The 21,677-nt window shown below is 36.5% G+C and overlaps 2 protein-coding genes across 2 annotated transcripts in view; one reads left to right on the plus strand and one right to left on the minus strand.

The window, feature by feature from the left end:
• The window catches only part of LOC131425768 (uncharacterized), a 49,134-nt gene extending 34,542 nt beyond the window's left edge, over positions 1–14,592 (plus strand). Inside the window, exons 2-4 of the mRNA XM_058587911.1 lie at positions 13,490–13,658; positions 13,716–14,027; positions 14,084–14,592. Of these exons, the coding sequence (XP_058443894.1) occupies positions 13,497–13,658; positions 13,716–14,027; positions 14,084–14,551 (942 nt within the window). The 5' untranslated portion in view covers positions 13,490–13,496 and the 3' untranslated portion in view covers positions 14,552–14,592. The remainder of the gene's footprint in view (positions 1–13,489; positions 13,659–13,715; positions 14,028–14,083) is intronic.
• On the minus strand, positions 6,071–6,821 carry LOC131425769 (peritrophin-1-like). Its single transcript, XM_058587912.1, has 2 exons — positions 6,729–6,821; positions 6,071–6,670 (listed from the first exon to the last, which is right to left on the minus strand). Exons 1-2 carry the CDS (start codon positions 6,733–6,735, stop codon positions 6,252–6,254), a joined length of 426 nt encoding a protein of 141 aa, XP_058443895.1. The 5' UTR covers positions 6,736–6,821; the 3' UTR covers positions 6,071–6,251.
• Positions 14,593–21,677: the final 7,085 nt, after the last annotated feature.

Below are 21,677 nucleotides of genomic sequence, written 5' to 3' on the forward strand. Positions count from 1 at the left end.
GGTTCTATTTTATTGGTCGTTGAGCGCTTGTTGAACGACATACTGCACGAAATATTCGTTCAGTTTGCTGGGTCGGTTTGTTGTTTTTTTTCTCCTGCAAAAATAGTGTCAAAATTAGGTGTTACCTTCATATAAAAAGAAAATTTGTTGTTATTCTACGTGAAGTAGAAGAATTGTACAGATATGTAGTTTTAGTTTAAACAAATATGTGGAAAAAACTTCAGAAATTCTTCAGTAAAACTAGTCCAACGGTGCTCCAACTCCTCATATAAAAAGTGGTTCAACAATGGACCTCTGTCTGCCGGGTTCGATGAACGAAAAAAACGGCGCTCGGTTCAACGGTCTATTTCAAAATCGGCAAACGATGGTCCCGTGTTGGCCTCCCGTTGAACGATTGATTGGACGTTGATTGGACCAATGATCCAACGTATTGAACCAATGAAGGACCACCGTTGAACGTTTTTTTTTTTTCCAAGAGGGCAGTCATCGGACAATTCTGCACTACACCCAAGCCTCCATTTACGAACCTTATATACGAGGTCTGTTCAAAAAGTTCCCGGAATTTTTTAATTGCGCGCGTCTGGAGAGTCCGGTGGTCAAATCGGTTTTTTTTATTGTGTTGGTACATATGTCCCTAATCTATGGTGAAATTTTCAGCTGTATTCATTGTTTACATTATGTCTTGTAGCGGCTGGTGTAGACGTGTTTTTTTGAGCTCGGCGATTTTTGTCTTGGTGACGTTGGGTGCTTCCACGTGGACGATTGTGCTTTTGTTTCGACATCATAACCGTACACCCATGTTTCATCACCAGTTATGACCCTTTCAAGTAAATTTGGATCGTCGTTGACGTCGTTTAACAGCTCCTGAGCGATGGTAATGCGTTTGTTTTTTTGATCAAAATTCAGCAGTTTTGGAACGAATTTTGCTGCCACTCGTTTCATGCCCAAAACATTTGAAAAAATATGATGGCATGAGCCAATTGATATGCCAACTTCATCAGCAACTTCTCTAATAGTGATTCGGCGATCATCCATAATCATTTTTTCCACTTTTCCCACATTTTCATCGATTATTGACGTGCTGGGTCGACCGGAACGTTCGTCGTCTTCAACGTCTTCGCGGCCATCTTGGAAACGCTTATACCACTCGTAAACACTTGTTTTTTTCATAGCAGACTCACTCTGTAACATTTCGCACACTTGGTTACACTTTATTTCATTTTTCACGCAAAATTTAATACAAATTCTTTGACTCTTCAATTCTTTCATTGTTTAAACTAACAAAAATTGCCGAGCTCAAAAAAACACGTCTACACCAGCCGCTACAAGACAGAATGTAAACAATGAATACAGCTGAAAATTTCACCATACATTAGGGACATATGTACCAACACAATAAAAAAAATTTTGATCACCGGACTCTCCAGACGCGCGCAATTAAAAAATTCCGGGAACTTTTTGAACAGACCTCGTATGTATGTACGTATAGGGTAACAGAGGTATTTTGGCCCACTTTAGAATCGATTTTATTTTGGCCCACTTTGTAAAAATAACCAACAAATGTTGTAATATCTTTGAAAAATCCTTCCGCAATAGGTAATTTAATGTTATTAGCTTTAAACTGATGCAACATGGATTACCTAAGATCGATTGAATCCATAAAGTTTGTTAGGTGGGCCAAAATATATGAACTGGCCAAAATACCTCTGTTACCCTATATGCTTGTATAGTCACCTGTGTGCATATGTGTATGTATTTATACATATAAATGATCACTTTTACTTCACCAATATTTGCATGTATTAAAAAAATTCAAATATTTGCACACATACGTACATATATGAATACACGCCGCCACGACTGTTTTATCACAAAGGTCATTCTGGAGGTCAAAGCATTCGAGGGCGTATTTCAGCGAAGCCACTTTGAATATTGGCTTCCAAAACATCAATCCTCGCAAAAATAATTGAGTGACGTAAAATCACACGAACGCATAAGGCTATTCACCGGTCCATTTCTCGAAATAATGTTATAGCTGAAATGTTTTTTCAATAAGTCGAGTTTTCGACCACAGTGGTGGCAGCTGTCCAGTTTTTTTAACTCCTGCATATTTTGGGACACTGTACCTTTCTTCCGAAAGTGCCGCTTAACAATTGCCCAATACCTTTCAATTGGCCGAATATTCGGACAGTTCGGTAGGTTGATGTCCTTTTCCACGAATTGTACATTATTTTTTGACAACCACTGTAGAACGGAGTTGGCGTAGTGGGCTGAATCCAAATCCGGTCAGAAGAGTGGAGGAGCCTTATGCTTTCTGTACAGTGACAGCATTCTCTTCTTCAAACATTCTCCCTCGAACACCTTGGCGTAATTGTGCCCTTCGTGAAGCAAATCGACGACCGCAAACCACAGGTACAAATTGCTTGCCAGACCAACACCTTCTGCCCAAACTTTTCCATCGCCACCGTGGTGTCAGCGTCGTCCAGGTCCTGGTACACCGATTTCGTATAATATTGCGGTCCGGGCAGCGCTCGAGAGTCTTCCTTGGCGTAGGTTTCGTCGTCGATCAGGATGCATCCGTCTTTATTCTGTAGAATCCGGTTATACAGTTTTCGCGCTCTGGGTTTTTCCTGATGTACTTAACCACTTTTAAGTCCCGGTCGGGCTGGCTGGGACCCGTTTTCCTACCGGATCGGGGCAAATCATTCATGGAAAGAGTCTTACCGAACTTCTCGATAATATTTTTGACACTTGTGTGGTGCACTTTCACCCGTTTTGCAATTTCGTTGTACGTGACACCACTTTCTGAGCACCAAGTGTGCAGAATTTTCTTTCGCCTTTTCGGATCAATTCATTGAAACGATAAACCGTACCGAAACCAATCGATTGCGCAGCTGTTATTGACATGTAAACAAACATGTCACCACAAAACACGCTGCAAAAAATTAAGCCATTTCAGAGTAATAACTGTTTGAATGTTGCTAACCTTTTATCGATACACTCTTTAGAAGTCAAACCGTAGTCGTAAGCCTCGCATACTAATGGCTGACAGCCGAAACTGCTGGACACATGGTCAATGGCAAACACATATTTACTCATCTAGACTAAACTGATTATCAGTTTTTTTTTAATTTTCAGGGAATGAGAAACCTTTCTTCTCACTTTGCCCATAAAATTTTGTGCAATCGATTTTTATTATTTTTATCTAAAATTATTCTTAATTCCAGCTGTTTTAATATTTTTGTGATATTTGCGAAGTTCCGTCTTCGTGTTTGCTCAGAATTTTTCAATTGGGCGAACGTTTCAATTCCGAGATCATATTTTTTGGCACAAAAATGACTCCGTTGCCTTGGTACCACTTGAACAAGTTTTGACCGTAGTTGCTGGATACTTGATCAGACCAAAACAGAGTTGATCCTTCCCTATGAGCTTCTCAAGGAACTCTTCCGTAGAAATCGCACACTGAGCTAAATTTTCATTTTCACATTATATGATATTCTAATGATTTTGCACTATTAGCATTTCCAATAATAGTTACAAGATGTGTTCAACATCATGTCAAATATATGAGATAATCTTATGAAACATAAAACTCTTCTTAACGTTATTTTTACAGGATTTCCATATAACGAATGAAATTTCCAGTCTGAGTCAAATTGATTGGCGCGTCTTATAACCATTACTAGATATCCGCACAACATACATTGGAACAATTTATGAAGCGCATATAATATTCACTTCGATTTTATTTAGATAGGTTCATATATACCATATGACTAGTTTTAAAAAATTTATATATATATATATATATATATATATATATATATATATATATATATATATATATATATATATATATATATATATATATATATATATATATATATATATATATATATATATAACTTTCAATAGAGCTCATACGAATAGCAGATAATCGCCAATACTACTTTTCTTTGAGGATTCAAGCTTTACTAGTATTCCGTTCGGTAAGGGAGCACCTCATGAAATAAGTGAAGATCCCGAGACTGAAAATAAAAATGAATCTTACTAGACAGATAGAGTAATGAAATGTACCGGATATATATTTCATGGTCCGGTAACGCATAGAACGAAGTTGGATGAGCTGTCTTGTCAGCGATTTAAAATTACATTGAGATGCGGAACTTCCTGAAAAAAATGGTCTGGAGCAGTTGATGAATATCGGAGACACAACTATTTCTTCAGCTTCAAGCAGTACGATTCACGACTTCCATCGGATTTCCATATAAATTATATGGGATATTTTTATAACTTTCATTATGATAACGTCCATTTAGATTTGACGTACACATTAAATAAAGATTATAAGTTTCCATATAATTTCTATGAATTATATTCTGCATATGATTCATATGACAAATCTAATGAATATAAATAAGATTTTCATTTCAGTGCACCATTGATCGTACCGGAAGTGATAAACTACATCCGCATATAGCCTGCCAGATCAATAAACTTTTTTGCAAATTTCGATAATTTCATTTTTCGAACATCCACCGGAAAATCGAACTATGGTTGGACTTGGCAACGAAATATACTTGCCAAAAAAGCTGACGGATGGAAATCACCTTGCTGCAATATATCGCCAAACGAATTTCAATTATCAAAAGGCAGCCAAAAGGCTATCGGAACTGACCTCGAGACTGACCAGTTATCAACAATTCACAAGTAAAATACATCAGATATTAAATTCAATTCTATCATTGATTTGTATTCGTTTATCTTCAGTTAGCTGCCGGTGCAAGTAGTCCAAACTCGTCTAGATGCAGTGGAGCTTATCAAGTTGATTTATTCTTGTTCTTACTAGTAAACAAATCTACTTCCCTTTTTTCCCCATAATCGCAGTTTACTTCTTAGCGTATTTTCAGACCACTTCTCCACCTTCTTTAACCCCTCTGCATAGCAGCTTAATGCCGGAGCCTTTGATATTCCGGACCCTTAATGCCGGACCCTTCAAAGATATGACACTAGGTGCCATATCCTATCTGACGTCTCGGACGAAAACGAGTGACGACTGACTACTGGCCGCCGCAGAATTTGAACATTTAGGGGTTTTTTGGTTTGTACGTAAAGGGTCACATAAATAGTGTGGACTTTGCGTCTGCTTAGCGGTTCAAATTGAACTGTTAGGCGGAGATGGCGGTTCAATTTGAACTGCTTTAAGCACTGATGAGCCGAAGGCGAAACGCGAAGAAATCGAAACTAAATATGTACTTTACGTACAAACCAAAAAACCCCTAAATGTTTGATACTCAAGTTTTCCCGTGACAATTGCGTAGATAGTAGTTTGCATACTGAGTCTACAACTTCGCTTTTCGTCATGAACATGTGCTCGCCATTTTTTTTAGAACGACCTTTTCCGTCACTCATTACAGTAGGTCTATTAGCTAGGCATAATTTTCGATGAATTTCGGCAAATGTACACAAATATCTAGCTACAGCGTTTACTTCACCGCTGGTGGGAGCAACAATTATCGCGGACATTGTTTACGGTACGCACAGATAGGCAAACGACCGCTGAATCAAAACAACCTCTGAAATAGCAGTACAAGTAGTGCATGTATAGAGATATGTACAAGCGTAAAGGTTATAAAGCTTGTTGATTTTGAAAAATAAGCGAACAGGTCTTACTTTTTAAACATGTCTCGTGCATTTGTACATAAATTTTTCTGCCATATAGCTTCTTTCGATCCTAGGGCAGCAACTGATATATCAGCACAAATAAACATTTGTTGACAGCAGTACAGGTACCGCTGTGATGAAATGCTATTTTTACTGAAAAGATCAGCTACCGAGGTTTGAACAGCTGAGATCAGTAATCCAATTTTGAGTGTGTACTATGATTACTATTCCTTACGTTTCGTTTTTAACTCGTGCTGAGAAGGTGCAATTCAAATTTAAGATGAGATTTCGCTGGGCTAGCTCAATAACCGAGCAATTCCACGTACATTTTCATAAATTTCTCTTCATTTAAAGTAATAGCTTTTTTATCAAAAAACAAACCTGGACATGAAAAGTTCAACTCCAATTCAGTAACACAATTTTAATTGACCCAAAATGCATTGGTTTTTGCTGCTTTTTCTAATTATGATTATTCCTGAAAAGTTCATATCTAAACAACAATTCACAAGATTTTGCGTGACATTAATTGCCACAGTTTTCACTTATTATTTTTGCAATACAGTAAAGTTCTTAAACTAAATTCTGCTTCAAGAATGTATCACACATTCGACATTCTCCACTTTGTCGCAAACATTCACGTTCGGGTTGAAGTAGGTTCCTTCGGGGCACTGCTGTTCGTACGGTACCCCCTTCGTGCACATAAAGTACACATCGCAACGTTTCGGATGCCGAATGTAGATCACTTCGTCCGAATCGGACTGGTCCGGACATTCCACAACTCGAGCGCCGCTATCACCTGCCACCAAAATAAGCGGTAGGCACAATTCCAAGCTCGCATCGAACACGGTTCCGGGTTCACATTCGTTCAAAGTGGGCACCCCTTCGGTGCACTGTACGTACCGGGTATTCAATCTTGGCAAGGAGAATCTCCGGATTCCCTCTGATGGGCAAAAGCTGCTGCTACCGGCCGCTACCAGACCACAAAATAACAACGGTAATAGATATTCTGAATGCGGGAGATATGAATCAGAAGTTGTTTTGTTACTGAAATGCGTTTTACTTACTTATCATTCTCAGACCTCAAGCGCGCAACGTCTGTTGGAAAGACCCGAACTGAATTGAACTGCCAGATTTGGTATCGTGCTTCGAGTTATTTATATATGCTAAATGAACGAGGTAAGCCCCAACACAGACTTCCCGTGATGATAAGCAAGTGATTTGGACCGATAACACCTCAGCTGGATTAACTTCCCATGGAGAATTCCAAAAACAAAAATCGTCTGTGCACTGAATTGTATCTAAGTATGAAATCATTTGAAAGTACAGTGGGGCAGAGATGTACTGTTGCACATATATTCAATTATACTGAAGCCTTTTGGATGATACGTATCGCATAACATCGGAAATCGGACTAAAAAGTATTTCTTTGAATTTTTCATATTTTTATAATGCAAACATTGTTTCATCGAAAATCTGCACAAAAACTGCAAAAAATAAAGGAAATCGCAATTACAAAATTGTATTTGTATTGTTTCTTCTGCTCACTCTATTTTTTATCTTCAAAATGGGAACGGGTCATTTCGCCGAAAACCATCTCGCCGAAATGGCCACTTTGCTGAAAGGGTCATTTCGACGAAAGGATAATTTAGAATACATAACATAATTTATTAGAAAAATGCAAATTCTTGTTATTCATCAAAAATATCTATTTGATAAAAAAAAACTCAGTTGGCCGCCGACCCGCCGTCGGAAGCGGCGGCCTCTTGCATACAAACCTGTAGCCGCCTCGTTTGCCCGGTCTACTCAAAGCTAGCTTTGCGTCAGTTAGGTCCAAACGAACGGTAGCAAGGCCGGATAGCATACGAACAAAACGATGTGGCGAAGTCGCATTAGATATTTTTTCATTTGCACTTAGTTATCGCAAATACCGCAAACAATTGCCTGGTAGATACACTAATAAAGTCATCAATTTTTTTTTTGGGAATTCCCTTCTGAGAATTATGAATAAACCTACAAAAATTATTCAAGTCTTTCTGGATTATTTCAAAAGTACGATTTTAAATCAACACGGAAAGACCAAAATCAGCATTATGGCGAAAAAATTAGTTGATTTTCTGATTTTAGTTAGTTATTTTTTGAGACAACTTAAAAAATCTTACTTTTGCTAATTTAGATTTTTTAATTCTAATTCCCTTAATAATAATAAAATATTTGTTGAAATGGCTATTTTCTTAGTTGAATTCATCAATTAAACGTGCTGTCATTTCTTAGCTAAGGCACACTTCATTTCCATTCAACTAATTTTTTAGTTGAATTAGAGAAATAAAACGTTGTTTTCAACCAAAATAAATAATTGAATTGGTTTCTGTAATTTGCAGCTATATGGCGCACTGTCACCGAAAAACCGTTAACACCGTAATGACTACTAACCACTAGATGGCACACTACTACCGAAAAAAGTTTCAGTCGCGGTTGTCTTTTCTGTATTGACAGGTATAGGCTATCTGCGCAGCTTCGGAAGCGCCACCATGTGACGCATAGCGTCTCCAGCGCGGTGCGCTGCATCGAGCGTATGAAATGTCCAACAAAGTGTGATAGCTTACAACGTTTACAATGGTCTTTATTTTCTTCATTTACATAAAAGCAACCTGAATTTTGAACACGTCTGTTCGCATTATCTGCAAAAGCCAGATTTTTTTGGTGAGTTTTCACAATATTTTTGTAAATATAAAAAATTAGGCAAAGGATTCGCTCGAATTTTGGGAAAATTAGCCGATGCCCGGAAGGCCAACCGATTAAACTTGACGAACTGAGCAAATGACCGTGTGTGTGGTTAGTTTTATGTTGTTCACAAAGAGGTCAAGATCTCAGAGATGGCGAGACTAGTCGCGAATGAAAGGTCTTCTCGTCAGCCAGTGCGCAACTGATTGGTTTTGCGATTTGATGTTTACTTTTTAAGTTATACATAGTTAGATGTCAAAATTTTCATACATAGTTAGATGTCAAAATTCAACACGGAAAGACCAAAATCAGCATTATGGCGAAAAAATTAGTTGATTTTCTGATTTTAGTTAGTTATTTTTTGAGACAACTTAAAAAATCTTACTTTTGCTAATTTAGATTTTTTAATTCTAATTCCCTTAATAATAATAAAATATTTGTTGAAATGGCTATTTTCTTAGTTGAATTCATCAATTAAACGTGCTGTCATTTCTTAGCTAAGGCACACTTCATTTCCATTCAACTAATTTTTTAGTTGAATTAGAGAAATAAAACGTTGTTTTCAACCAACATAAATAATTGAATTGGTTTCTGTAATTTGCAGCTATATGGCGCACTGTCACCGAAAAACCGTTAACACCGTAATGACTACTAACCACTAGATGGCACACTACTACCGAAAAAAGTTTCAGTCGCGGTTGTCTTTTCTGTATTGACAGGTATAGGCTATCTGCGCATCTTCGGAAGCGCCACCATGTGACGCATAGCGTCTTCAGCGCGGTGCGCTGCATCGAGCGTATGAAATGTCCAACAAAGTGTGATAGCTTACAACGTTTACAATGGTCTTTATTTTCTTCATATACATAAAAGCAACCTGAATTTTGAACACGTCTGTTCGCATTATCTGCAAAAGCCAGATTTTTTTGGTGAGTTTTCACAATATTTTTGTAAATATAAAAAATTAGGCAAAGGATTCGCTCGAATTTTGGGAAAATTAGCCGATGCCCGGAAGGCCAACCGATTAAACTTGACGAACTGAGCAAATGACCGTGTGTGTGGTTAGTTTTATGTTGTTCACAAAGAGGTCAAGATCTCAGAGATGGCGAGACTAGTCGAGAATGAAAGGTCTTCTCGTCAGCCAGTGCGCAACTGATTGGTTTTGCGATTTGATGTTTACTTTTTAAGTTATACATAGTTAGATGTCAAAATTTTCAGTTTTTTGTAATTGCAAGTTTCAACCCATAGATTGTAAAAATCCATTCACTTTTAACAGAGTGCTCAGTGGTCCCAACCACACCAAAATACGTTTTCTGTTTGAGTTTCAGAGGTTGATTTTAGGGCTTCATTGCATTCAAAAAAACTTTTGTCTGGAACTGTCTTCTTCTTTGAATAAAATCAAAGTTTTCATTAATCCACTTAGAAGTGAGTTATAAGTTTTAATTTGCATACATTGCGTGGTAGTGAATTCAAGCCTTTTTAAGAATGATAGAACATGTTACTACAAGAAAATATGCCGAACACATAGGCCCTCTAAAATGCATCGGTGTCGATATAAGGAGCATAATTGATATGAGGCTCCCAAAATGTAGTTTTTTCATCATAACTTTCTTAAACACACAGACGAAAAAGAGAATTGAGGGAACCACGTGGTCGATTCACAATTTATACGCGACCCACTGTGCTCAGGCCTTAAATAAATATGAAAATACACTTTTAGAAATTAGTGTCTCAAGATTCGTTACTAAACGTAGCACTCTAATATGCGTTAGTTGTTCCTTAGTTGTTCCCAAAACCTGGTGGGAGGAGTAAAAATGTTCCTTCATTATTTCTATCTGAAACAAATGATAAAGAACGAGTCTAAAAGAAAACAATCACTGGTAGATAAAAACTGACTCGTCGTTTAAGTTACTTATATCATCATATCTCTGAAACTGGTAAGGATAGCCACTTGATCTTCAAACTTCACCAATAACTCAATAGTAGCTCTCAAACGAATCTAAGTTTGTTTCAATTGGTTCAGCCTTCTACACACACAAACACACATACACACACAGAGAAACATTTTCTGAACTCGTCGAGCTGGTCGTCAGTGTGTTTTTTTCAGCAATTCTATTACCCTTTATTGAAGAAGGCAGAAACATTGATGGAAAAATATTCAAATGTATGTAGTGAGATTAAATGTGGTTAATCGTTTTTGTACGCGAGTTTCCTTAATCGAAAAGAAGTAAAAATGCCTAAAAAACGGGATAATCCTAAATTTCCCGTTATAGCGAGCTATTGGTGCGCAAAACAGTTCCCTGGAGAAACCCATTGTCATTTCGATCTTCCTTATTTTATTCCCTTCCTCAACGATTTATGACGAAAACTAGAAAATTTTACGGTTTGAAAGAGATTTTCAATAACCGTGCTCATACTTCATCTGATTATGCAAATAATATTAATTAAAATAGTCGAGTTTTGCTTATAAAACCATGGTTAAAGATATTAAAGAGTACCGCGCTGACGACGCCATTCCTCACAAGGTGTCGCTTTAATCGCTATTTCGAGATATGCAGTTAGCCTATAAATACGATGTTGTATTGGAGAAAAAGACATAAACGAAACATAAACTTCTTTTTAAAATAAATCGCTGTTTTCTTCATTCGACTCTCTCCCTGAAAACTTCTGGCACTCGGAAAACTAAAACAGTACAGTAGTACACCGGACGGCATAGCCCGGACGGTTGGAAGATACAAAAACCTTCATTTGACATATACAATTAGAGTACAACATTCGAAACTCTTTTCACTGTTCCACGTAAAAACATTACTACGCACAATCGCTTCAAATGCGCACCATTTCTGAATAAATACACTTTCCACTAAGAGTTTATGGCATTTTTACATATCGGTTTAGAAATTTGTATATGGATACATCGTAACACATTGTTTTACTTTGACACTTCCCATGAGTTTTTGGCAAAAAAAACTTGTTAATAAAACCAATTTCATTTTTGTTTTCTTTGTGCTGTCCTCCAGAAATTATGGTGATAGAAAAATAGAAATAAATTTTCTGATTTTAGTCACAAAATTAGTTGTCAATGAGAATTTCGTGTTGGATTGAAATATTGCTGGTTTGTGTACAGGATATTCGCCAACTAAACTCATTCTCTAAAAATAAAAAATAAGTTTTTTTCAGCAAAGTAAACTTTCAATTTTATCTAATTTTTTAGTTATTTTGGAAATTTTGTTGTTAAAATCAACTAATTCAAAAACAGTAATATGAATTGGGCGCAGAGCTAATTTCGGTCGTTCCGTGAACAAAACGGGAGTAAAAATAATCATTTTCCATTTGTCTTTTTTAAATCAATTGCAATCACGATATTAAGACTAATGAATAATTTAACGAAATAGCTTTCGGCGAAATGGTTTTCTGCAAAATGACCCTTCAAAATAACCTAAAGCATTTGGAACGTTGCTTCGTGAAAGATTTCCGATATGAATCTGTCATAATGTTATTTGAGATTTATTTCTAGTCCCTAAAGGGATCCATATCGTTGATTTTTCTCCCATATTAATCACTACTCGGCGCATTTTACTTGAACCCAAAGCAACTGAATGTTGATTTTATTTGCATTCGTTTAATGCGCAGTCCGCACTGCGAACGATTCACTATACTGATTATTTCATTAAGTTTTTTCTAAAAGGATTATTTTTACTTCCGATTTGCATATATAAAAGAAAATAAAATTTAAAAGTCCTTTGGGAAACCCTTAGAATGGCCGATTAATTGATTTTTCTGCGTCGCTCACATTTTGGTGTATTTTTATCGAATGCGAACTACCAGCAGCATGATGATGACGCAATCGCTCATATATTTGAATATTTCAATAATCTCAATATTTCAGTGATACAAACTATCAATATGCTGTATGGGATTCATTTCTGGCATTCAGAAGGACCAAATTGTAAAATTCTCTACGATGTTAAACACTGTTCGAAACATTTTTCTAGAACGCGATGCAGCAAAATGGTAGTTAACATTCGTTTGGTGCATTATTCAAGATTTGCCCTAAACTGATGATTTTTACTTTTTAGTTGCAAAGAAAGTAACCTTAAAAGTTCTTTAGATAACATTTAGTGCCAACAGAAAGGCTGATTTTGTATAATGTTCTCCATCGTTGTCCACTTTCCGTTTTCTTCTCTTCGAATGCAAACGACCAGAACCCTGATCTAAATACATTGGATGATGCAATCACTTTTATTTGAAGCAAAACTCACACTGCGACGGCCCAACAGCAGATATGCTCACATAAGAACTAGTTGTTGTTCTTCTGCTTTGAGGTTTGAGGAACGGAACCTCACATTCGCCATTGACTGAAGCACCAGTTGAGTAATGCCGGGTGTAGTTCCACTATATTGGCGTAGATGGCACCCGATGTGTCTCCGTTCTGATAATCCACGAACTCTATCTATTATGGATTCGGTCAATTTTAATGTTTCGTGGTTTTATCTCTTTTTTCACTATTTAAAAAATGTTTTCGTAATAAACGTAGTAATAACCACAATCTTAAATCTTTTTCCATTCGTTTTGACTTATAGAAAAGAGCAGCTATTACTAATGTTTTCTTTTGCGTAATGAAATACAAATTCACTCGCACCAGTATTTCGAATCGATATTCGAAATATCGAAAGTGCGGCATTCATACCGATGCCGCGGCGTCTCATCAGGATTTACCCTAATGCATGAGAAGCGGCCCTTACACGAGCATTAAAAATGTCATTTTAAATGCTCAGCCCAGAATTCGATTTTCAATATTGTTTTTCATAAAGTTTTTTTATTCGGCTCCTTTACACTTAAGTTTAACGCGGCCGTTTTACAGTAAAGTTTTTTGCTGGATCTTGTAATTTTCAAACAAATTCAAACAAATAATTACCATTTTCAAACAAATAAAAATTAAGTGATCCTGAAAAAGGACAACAAAACTGGAATTAGATATTAGAAGTGCTATCAATAAATCATGAACGATATTCTACATTGGTTTCACCTCCATTGACTTCATACTTAATGGATACTTTTTCAAAGACCCTGATCTAAATACATTCTTCGACTTATTCCGTTCCAGAATCGGTATGCCCACCATCAATTTTACGTTCAAAGATGCGATATTTTCCTCTTTGTGGCTGTGGACCGAACTTCATCTACTGGCGATTGCTGTTCTACTATCGTCGGTATTTATTTTCCTCAGAAAGATGTCCTCGGAACGAATGCCACTACACAAACGAACTGTTCTGGTAAGTTCTGCGATAAAAATAAACGTTGTTATAAATTCTTAATTCGAATCGTTAAAGATCACCAACGGAACCGAAACGTTGTCGCAAGCCCTTCGTGACGAGCTAATAGAAAAGTATGACTGTCGAGTTGTTCTGGTGTGTGCAGAAAATCAAAAGCCGATCTCCCAGCCACGGAGCTCGGAACCGGTATTCGAGTGTGATTTAACCAATAGGCAGCAGGTGGCAGAGTTGGCTAGTATAGTTAAGGAAAAATTGGGTCTTATCGAGGTTGTGATACATCTGGAATCTTCCGTCAGTGTTGGTTGCACACCAGAACAAATAGAACATTTCGTCAGTCAGTCGTCGTATGACATTTTAGGATTCATTAATGTAAGTTATGATATATTTTTCCATGTCAACAGGTAAATTCATGAGTATTTTTTTAGATATTAACCAAATTCGTTCCAGTTATGCTTAGCCATGGTGGTGGAAGGATTGTTTCCATTCGAAACAAGACCAAAAACAGTAAAGCACTTCTGGACAGTGAGCGTGAATATCATGATCTCGTAAAAAATGTTTCACTATCAACACAAGCTATCGCGATCAGTGGTCCAGAAAGCATCAAACTTTCAACCATCCTATGTGATCGGCTCCATCAACCACAGCAGAAGCAACAAAGAGAAAACGGACGATTACCAACAGGCACGAAACAAGCATTCAACCATAACGTGACCGATCGTGAGCTAGCTCAAAGAATCCTAAAGGGGATCGAATCGGAACAATCGATCGTGCAAGTCAGCACGCGACGCAGTTTGCTGGAACTTTGTTCCAGCGGTATCGCACAACTAGCAACCATCGGACTGGATCAGTTCCAGCGACGGAAAGCTCCGAAAATTTCAATTAAGCTACAATAATAAAAACAACCATCCACCGATCTACACGTCACTTGATCGAAGCTATGAGTTTTCAATTCTACAACTTATCACATCATTCCGCCATCGGGAAGGAACACTTAAACAATTATTGGGCCTACGCAGCATATGATGATTCACCAAAACCAAATTCACACACATCGAAATCGACGTGAATCAACCCCGCAATTATATTCCATTGCAAGCATCTTTTCGGCACCTTAATCCTATTCCGTGGAGGAGTTATTTTTAGAAGCTTGTTAGTTTTTAACACGTCAACTTATAATATGACCTTCAACTCTACCTGATATTGATTTGTGTTCGACCGTTTTCAAAATTAGCTGCAACCAGCTTAGAATGATTTGAATAATTTAGACGATAAACACAATAAGCGCGCAAAAATTGTGATAAAATCGATTCTTACAAACTTCTTCTTTTAACATCATTGCTTAATCAATTCTTCCTTTACATAACCTCAAACGCGTGCACGTTTAAATGGGCACTTGTCAAAATTGAATCGAATAAATTTATTGTGAATTTAGCCAATGAACTGTTCTTATTTGATACCACAGTTCGTTAATTGTTCATTCAACCGGAACAAATTCTTTGAACCAGTAGAATCGCAACACTTGTAGATTAAGAACTAGCTGTGAAGTTTGTCGAAACGATAAAATGATCCGCATATAATTGACAATGTTTAACTAATTCCTCCATATGTATACAGCAGATCATTCAAAATATTATTTTACGTTTTTATTTTTTGCTTCGTCGCTCTAAACGACGGTTTGAAATTTTATGCCCTCATCTACTTATACTTACTTATATTGTAATTTTCACTGGCGGTCAACAAAGATTGTGATGCGACAAGCTAGCGACAAAGTGACCGTTGAGTGACGATTTTTTTTATAATCAGATTACACGGAAAGACCGAAATCAGCATTTTGGGGAAAAAATTAGTTGATTTTTTGATTTTAGTTAGTTATTTTTTGAGGCAACTTAAAAATCTTACTTTTGCTGATTTAGATTTTTTAATTCTCATTCTCTTAATAATAAAAAATATTTGTTAAAATGGCTATTTTTTTAGTTGAATTCACCAATTGAACGTGCTGTCATTTCTTAGCTAAGGCACACTTCATTTCCATTCAACTGATTTTTTAGTTGAATTAGAGAAATAAAACGTTGTTTGCAACTAACATAAATGGTTAAACTGGCTTCTGCAATTTGCAGCTATATGGCGCACTGTCACTAGGGATGTCGTAACATCGATCGATTAATCGAGTAATCGATTAATAACCCAGATAATCGAGTAATATTTAATCGAATAGCTTAAAACTAATATTCGATTATTGAGCTAATCGAATAATTTAAAAAATCCCATAGTAATAATCGAATGAATAATCGAGTAATCGATTAATAACCCAGATAATCGAATAAATTTCAATCGATTAGTTTAAAAATTATACTCTATTATTGAATAATCGAGTAATTCGAAATTTCCGACATCCCTAACTGTCACCGAATAAACGTTAACACCGTAATGACTACTAGCCACTAGATGTCACACTACTACCGAAAAAAATTTCAGTCGCGGTTATCTTTTCTATATTGACAGGTATAAATACGATGTTGTATTGGAGAAAAAGACATAAGCGAAACATAAACTTCTTTTTGAAAACTTTTCCTCTAAAACGCTGTTTTCTTCATTCGACTTCGCGAAATCGACTCTCTCACTGAAAACTTTGAGCACTCGAAAAACAAAAACCGAATACAAGTAGTACACCGGACGGCGTGGCCCGGAAAGTTGGAAGATACAAAAAACACCATTTGACATGTACAATTAGAGTGCAACATTCGAAACTCACTTCACTGTTCCGCGTGAAAACATTATTACGCACAATCGCTTCAAATGCGCACAAATTCTGAATAAATACACTTTCCATTAACAGTTTACGTCATTTTTACATATCGGTTTAGAAATTTATGTATGGATATATTGTAACACATGCGAAAAACATCTAAACAATTTGCAAGCAATTTCAACAAGACTGTCCTTTTTAGCTTTTTAATGGATTGTTTTGCTTTGACACTTCTCATGAGTTTTTGACTCATAAACTTGTTAATAAAATCAATTTAATTTTTGTTTTTTTTGTGCTAATTTGTAATAGATAAATAGAACAAAAATTTTCAGATTTTACAATGATACGTGGTATTCATCATCGTCTCTGTCTTCAAAACCACGTGCTTCACTCAAAACATTATCAATACTAACCAAGGATGGCTTTTATCGTATCAATGAACGTTCGCTGGCAACTCTTCAACGATTGAATCAGTGCCATCAAAAAGAGTTGAAAATCATCGCAACAACAAAAACCCGGCATGACTCATTTAACATAGAATCGACACCAGTGCGAGAGCGAATTTCTCTCGATGATATTTCTGAGAATCAAAGGTTGGCACGCCGCTGTGGGGATCTTCTCTGAAGCAACAAACGGTCGCTTATTCTCGTTTCGCGATCCGATTCTATACAGGCAGTTGATAATTGCGATAGAATCATTTTACTATTGCCGCTTATTCTAACTATGTGCATATAATTTTTGTATAAGTTGTGTCTATGAAAAAGTATGTGAAAGCTCCACACAAGGGTTTTGAAATATTGCAACCTAGTATGAGAATCATCAAGTCGAATCATCGATTCGATTTTCTGCGATAATTGTCAACTTGCGATTCTCTCTTGGTAAATTCCACACAGCGGCGATCATTATCAGACTGCAATTTTTTTTAAGGGCCGAGAAATACTCAGAGTATGAAGTGGAGCGAAGGAATGTAGAAAAATTCTCTCGTGGTTCATGCATTGAGAGACTCGAGTTCTTGTAGCATCTTCTACCGAATTGAAAATGTTGTATACAATATAGATAGCAATATAGCAGCTTCTGTGAAATTTTCGGCAATCACCAACACTGATACTAACTATAAAAATAAACTACTATCAAAAATTGTAAATCGTCTACTCTAGAAATTCAGTCGTCTTTAACAGATAAATACTGGCCATTATTACCGTTCTCACTTCCACTTTCACATTCACTTCACTTACATGTCACTTCACTTGATTTTCCCTATTACCAGTATCACGCATAGTGAAGTGATCACTGTAGTGGAAAAAACTCATTTTTTCAACGAAATGTTGGTGGCGTGATGTTCATAATGACATCAAGTTCATCCAAATATTTACCTTTGCCTTTGAAGCGACTTCCGTACTGAGGACCTAAACTCACATCACTCGATTTTCACCGTGTAGTGATACCGGTTATAAGGGCCACTTGTTCATGTTTTTAGTTTACAAACAAATAATGCTTGTCCTTTGATCCACCAGACGATTTTTTTCTCTATTCGCTCTATTACTTGATATAAAACTGATGTAAACTTCAGTACAATTGACAGCGAAGGGGTTAAAACAACTGTCCAACTCCTGGAAGAGATGCCAAATAAAATTTTCAAGTTTGCATACCAAAATTCCTTCAATGCAAGTTTAAATTTTATAATTATGACGAGAAAAAATAAACAAGAAGCCCAACGCAATTTCAAAAGTCTGTAAATTTGCCGATTATATATAAAAGTTTCAAAACAAAAGAAATCGACAAATTTACATGCATTTACGATTCCACAAAAAAAATGTAAGAAAGGGGCGCCATCCACAATACTGATAATGTAAAACAAATTCTGAGAACGAAGCATGAATCCTCCATGGGTGGTTTAATTTAAAACCCTCCCCCTGCGCACGGGCCTGAATTGCATTAAAGTACATCGCACGGACTTCTAATATCCCAAAAAAAACAACGATGGCGAGGCAGCTTTATTTTCTTTAACAAGCGATACCATCTTTTTGTAGATAATATTGTACAAATAACGTCTCCATCATTGCTCCTGCGTAATAACTTTCAATAGTTCAGATGAATTTTATAACAAAAAAAATTGTCTCAGATTTTCTTTCGCAAAAACGTTGACGAGAAAATAATTTTCTCTTTCTTTCTCAAGTCTTTCAAATTTCTTCTTAAACTTGACGGAAATTCCAAATTAAGAGAATAGGCGAATCACTTTGCAATTTTCTTTCCTTACAAGAAACGTGACCGGAACATAGCATAATTCATAAATAACACTAATCACCCAGAAATTTATGTCGTTTTCGCTTGAGAAAACTGAAACTGACCCTGGGTAGTTTCATCAAACAACCACTTTCCACGAAACTGTGTTGATTTCGCACTTAGCAACGGGGGTTTGAGCAAACCTGATATAAAAACCAGGTTCGAAACTGACTCGATTTTCAGTTCAACCACGTTGAAACTAGATTCGAAATTGGCTTCAAACAAACGGTTTGACAGCAGTTAGAGTGCAAACTGGGTTAGGTTTGGCATCAAGCGAAAAACGACATTAGAAACCGGTTATTGGATCTTGATAATATTCTGAAGAGTCTTAGGACCTTTTATTCAAATCCAAATTAACGAAAATCTGCCCAACCATCTTCAAGAAAAATGATTGCACAAAAATATTTCACACACACACACATTTTACGTTGAAGACGAACTGATTCGAATGGTATCTGACACTCATCTAAAAAACATCGATTGTCCCAGCAATTGCATAATCTTTTGCATAAAAAATCGCATTACTTAAAAAATTCGCACAAAAACATTGCATAAAAACCGTATAAAAATCGCATAGATACTTAAGTTTAAATGAAAAATGTAAGAATAACAGTGAATTTTTATTTCTAGAAAAATATATTTATTGCAGTTGTAAACTACTGCGAACTGAAACTTCAACTGTTTATGATATGATATACCCACCCTTTAAAACATATTGAAATAAACAGACGGACGAATTCAGAATGCCACTTTGCACTAATCATTTTTCATTGAATATAACTAGGCACATTTTTTCACTCCTAGAGCACCCGCGTTATTTATGTGTCCGTGTTGTAGATTGCATATCGAAAGGCGTATTATTGCAGTTCTCAAAACATCCAAGCTCGATCCTTGGTGAATGAATACGGAAAATTGTGTGGTGATTGAGCACGGAAAACTTAGTTCCTACAGAAGAGAGGGAACTTATAATCCAGTGTCACTGGATTTGTGGCATTGTGAATTCGTTGTACTAATCACACCTAGACAAAATTATCGTCTTCCTTTCACACTTTGCTCAAGCAATACCGACTAACCTTGATTAACATTATTGAATTTTTCTACCAGCTATATTTTTCATTTTTCATCACCAATTCTGATCAAACTTGATTTGATACGAGATATAGTACTCCAAAACATACTGTCCTCAATTTTAGGAATTTTACGGTTTCTATTTTGAATTGTACTACAGTTTCCTTGCAGACGAAATGTACTCATTCAATTAAATTAGTAATAGTTAGTTTTATAACATATAATTTTAGGCTCCTGATTAATGAATTTATTCATATATTCTCCTCATTATTTGTCTACATTAGCGGCTAAACGCAGTAATCGGAAAATTTCCATTCACTTTAGGGAACTCGTTTGTGTAATTTTCGAGTGCAAAAATCGTTCTGAAATATTGAAGCGCAAAGCCCGATACAAAAATTGAATGCAGATCCGGTAAAACACTTCTCCGGAGCAAATAATTTCGCTTTTGAAGATCCCAAAGCTTTTGCCTGTCTCTTTAGAAAGTTGATTAAATTGTTGAAAAACCCGACCTTCGAACGGAGCCTCGGAGACCCATAGTGTTATATACTTTTCGACTCATCTCAACCAGATCGGAAAATGGCTGTGTGTGCACTTTTCAACGGCTCTTACCGCCCAATTTTCACAGAGAATACTGAACCAATTTAAACAAACTTAAGCTTGTTTGAAAGCTACTGTTAAGTCATTGATGAAGTTCTAAGATCAAATTCCTGTTACCTCTGGTTCCGGAGATATGATAGTACAAGTGACGTAACCGACAAAACGCACTTTATTTTTGCCTTTCTCATATAGAAAGGTTATGCAATCACTGTGAAAACCGACTTTTGAACCGAGGCCCGGAGGGCCGAGTGTCATATGCCATTCGACTCAGTTCGTCGAGTACGCAAAATGTCTGTGTGTGTGTGTGTGTGTGTGTGTATGTGCGTATGTGTGTATGTAACGTTTTTTTGCACTAACTTTTCTCGGAGATGGCTGAACCGATTTTCACAAACTTGGGTTCAAATGAAAGGTCTTAAGGTCCCATAAAAAGTTCCTGAATATTATTTGAATCCGACTTCCGATTCGGGAGTTATGGGGTAAAATGTGCGAAAAATTGTGAAAATTAGTGCACTAACTTTTCTCTGAGATGGCTGAACCGATTTTCACAAACTTAGATTCAAATGAAAGGTCTTGTGGTCCCATACCGAATTCCTGAATATTATTTGGATCCGACTTCCGGTTCCGGAATTAAGGGGTAAAATGTTCCGGAATTAAGGGGTAAATTTTTTCATAGATGGCGCGACCGATTTTCACAAACTTAGATTCAAATGAAAGGTCCTGTGGTCCCATGCATAATTCCTGAATTTCATGCGGATCCGACTTCCGGATCCGGAAATATAGGGTAATGTTGGTTAAAAATTGTATACCATCATTGAAAATGGGGAAAAACCTTAAAAATCGACCTCAAATCTTTCCCAATTGATAGTTTCTATCAGTAGACGGTCAAACAAACCGATTTAGTTTATTCTTTCAAGAATCGCAGAGAATTATTCTGAAGAATACCACAGTATTATATATGATAGTATGATTGATATGAGAAAGGCATCATTACACCACTAGGTGGATTAAAACAGGTTTTTACCACTCAATTTTCTTGAAGATGGCTAAACCGACCTCAACAAGCTTAAGCTCGTCTTAATGCTACTATGTGTTCATTAAACAGTACAGAAGTTCAAATGGCTGTCACTTACGGTTCCGGTGATGATATCAGTGGTATAAGTGACCAAACGTCAAAACACATTACCGCTAAGTTTTCTCGGATATGGATTAACTAATATCAATAATTTTAGGCTCGTTCGAGACCAAAATGGGATTTTGAATCGATTTCAAAGATCATATAGCTGACACTTCAAGTTTCGGAGATATAATCGTGCAAGTGACGTAAT

This window comes from Malaya genurostris, chromosome 1 (assembly GCF_030247185.1).
Source record: "Malaya genurostris strain Urasoe2022 chromosome 1, Malgen_1.1, whole genome shotgun sequence".
Lineage (NCBI taxonomy): Eukaryota > Metazoa > Arthropoda > Insecta > Diptera > Culicidae > Malaya > Malaya genurostris.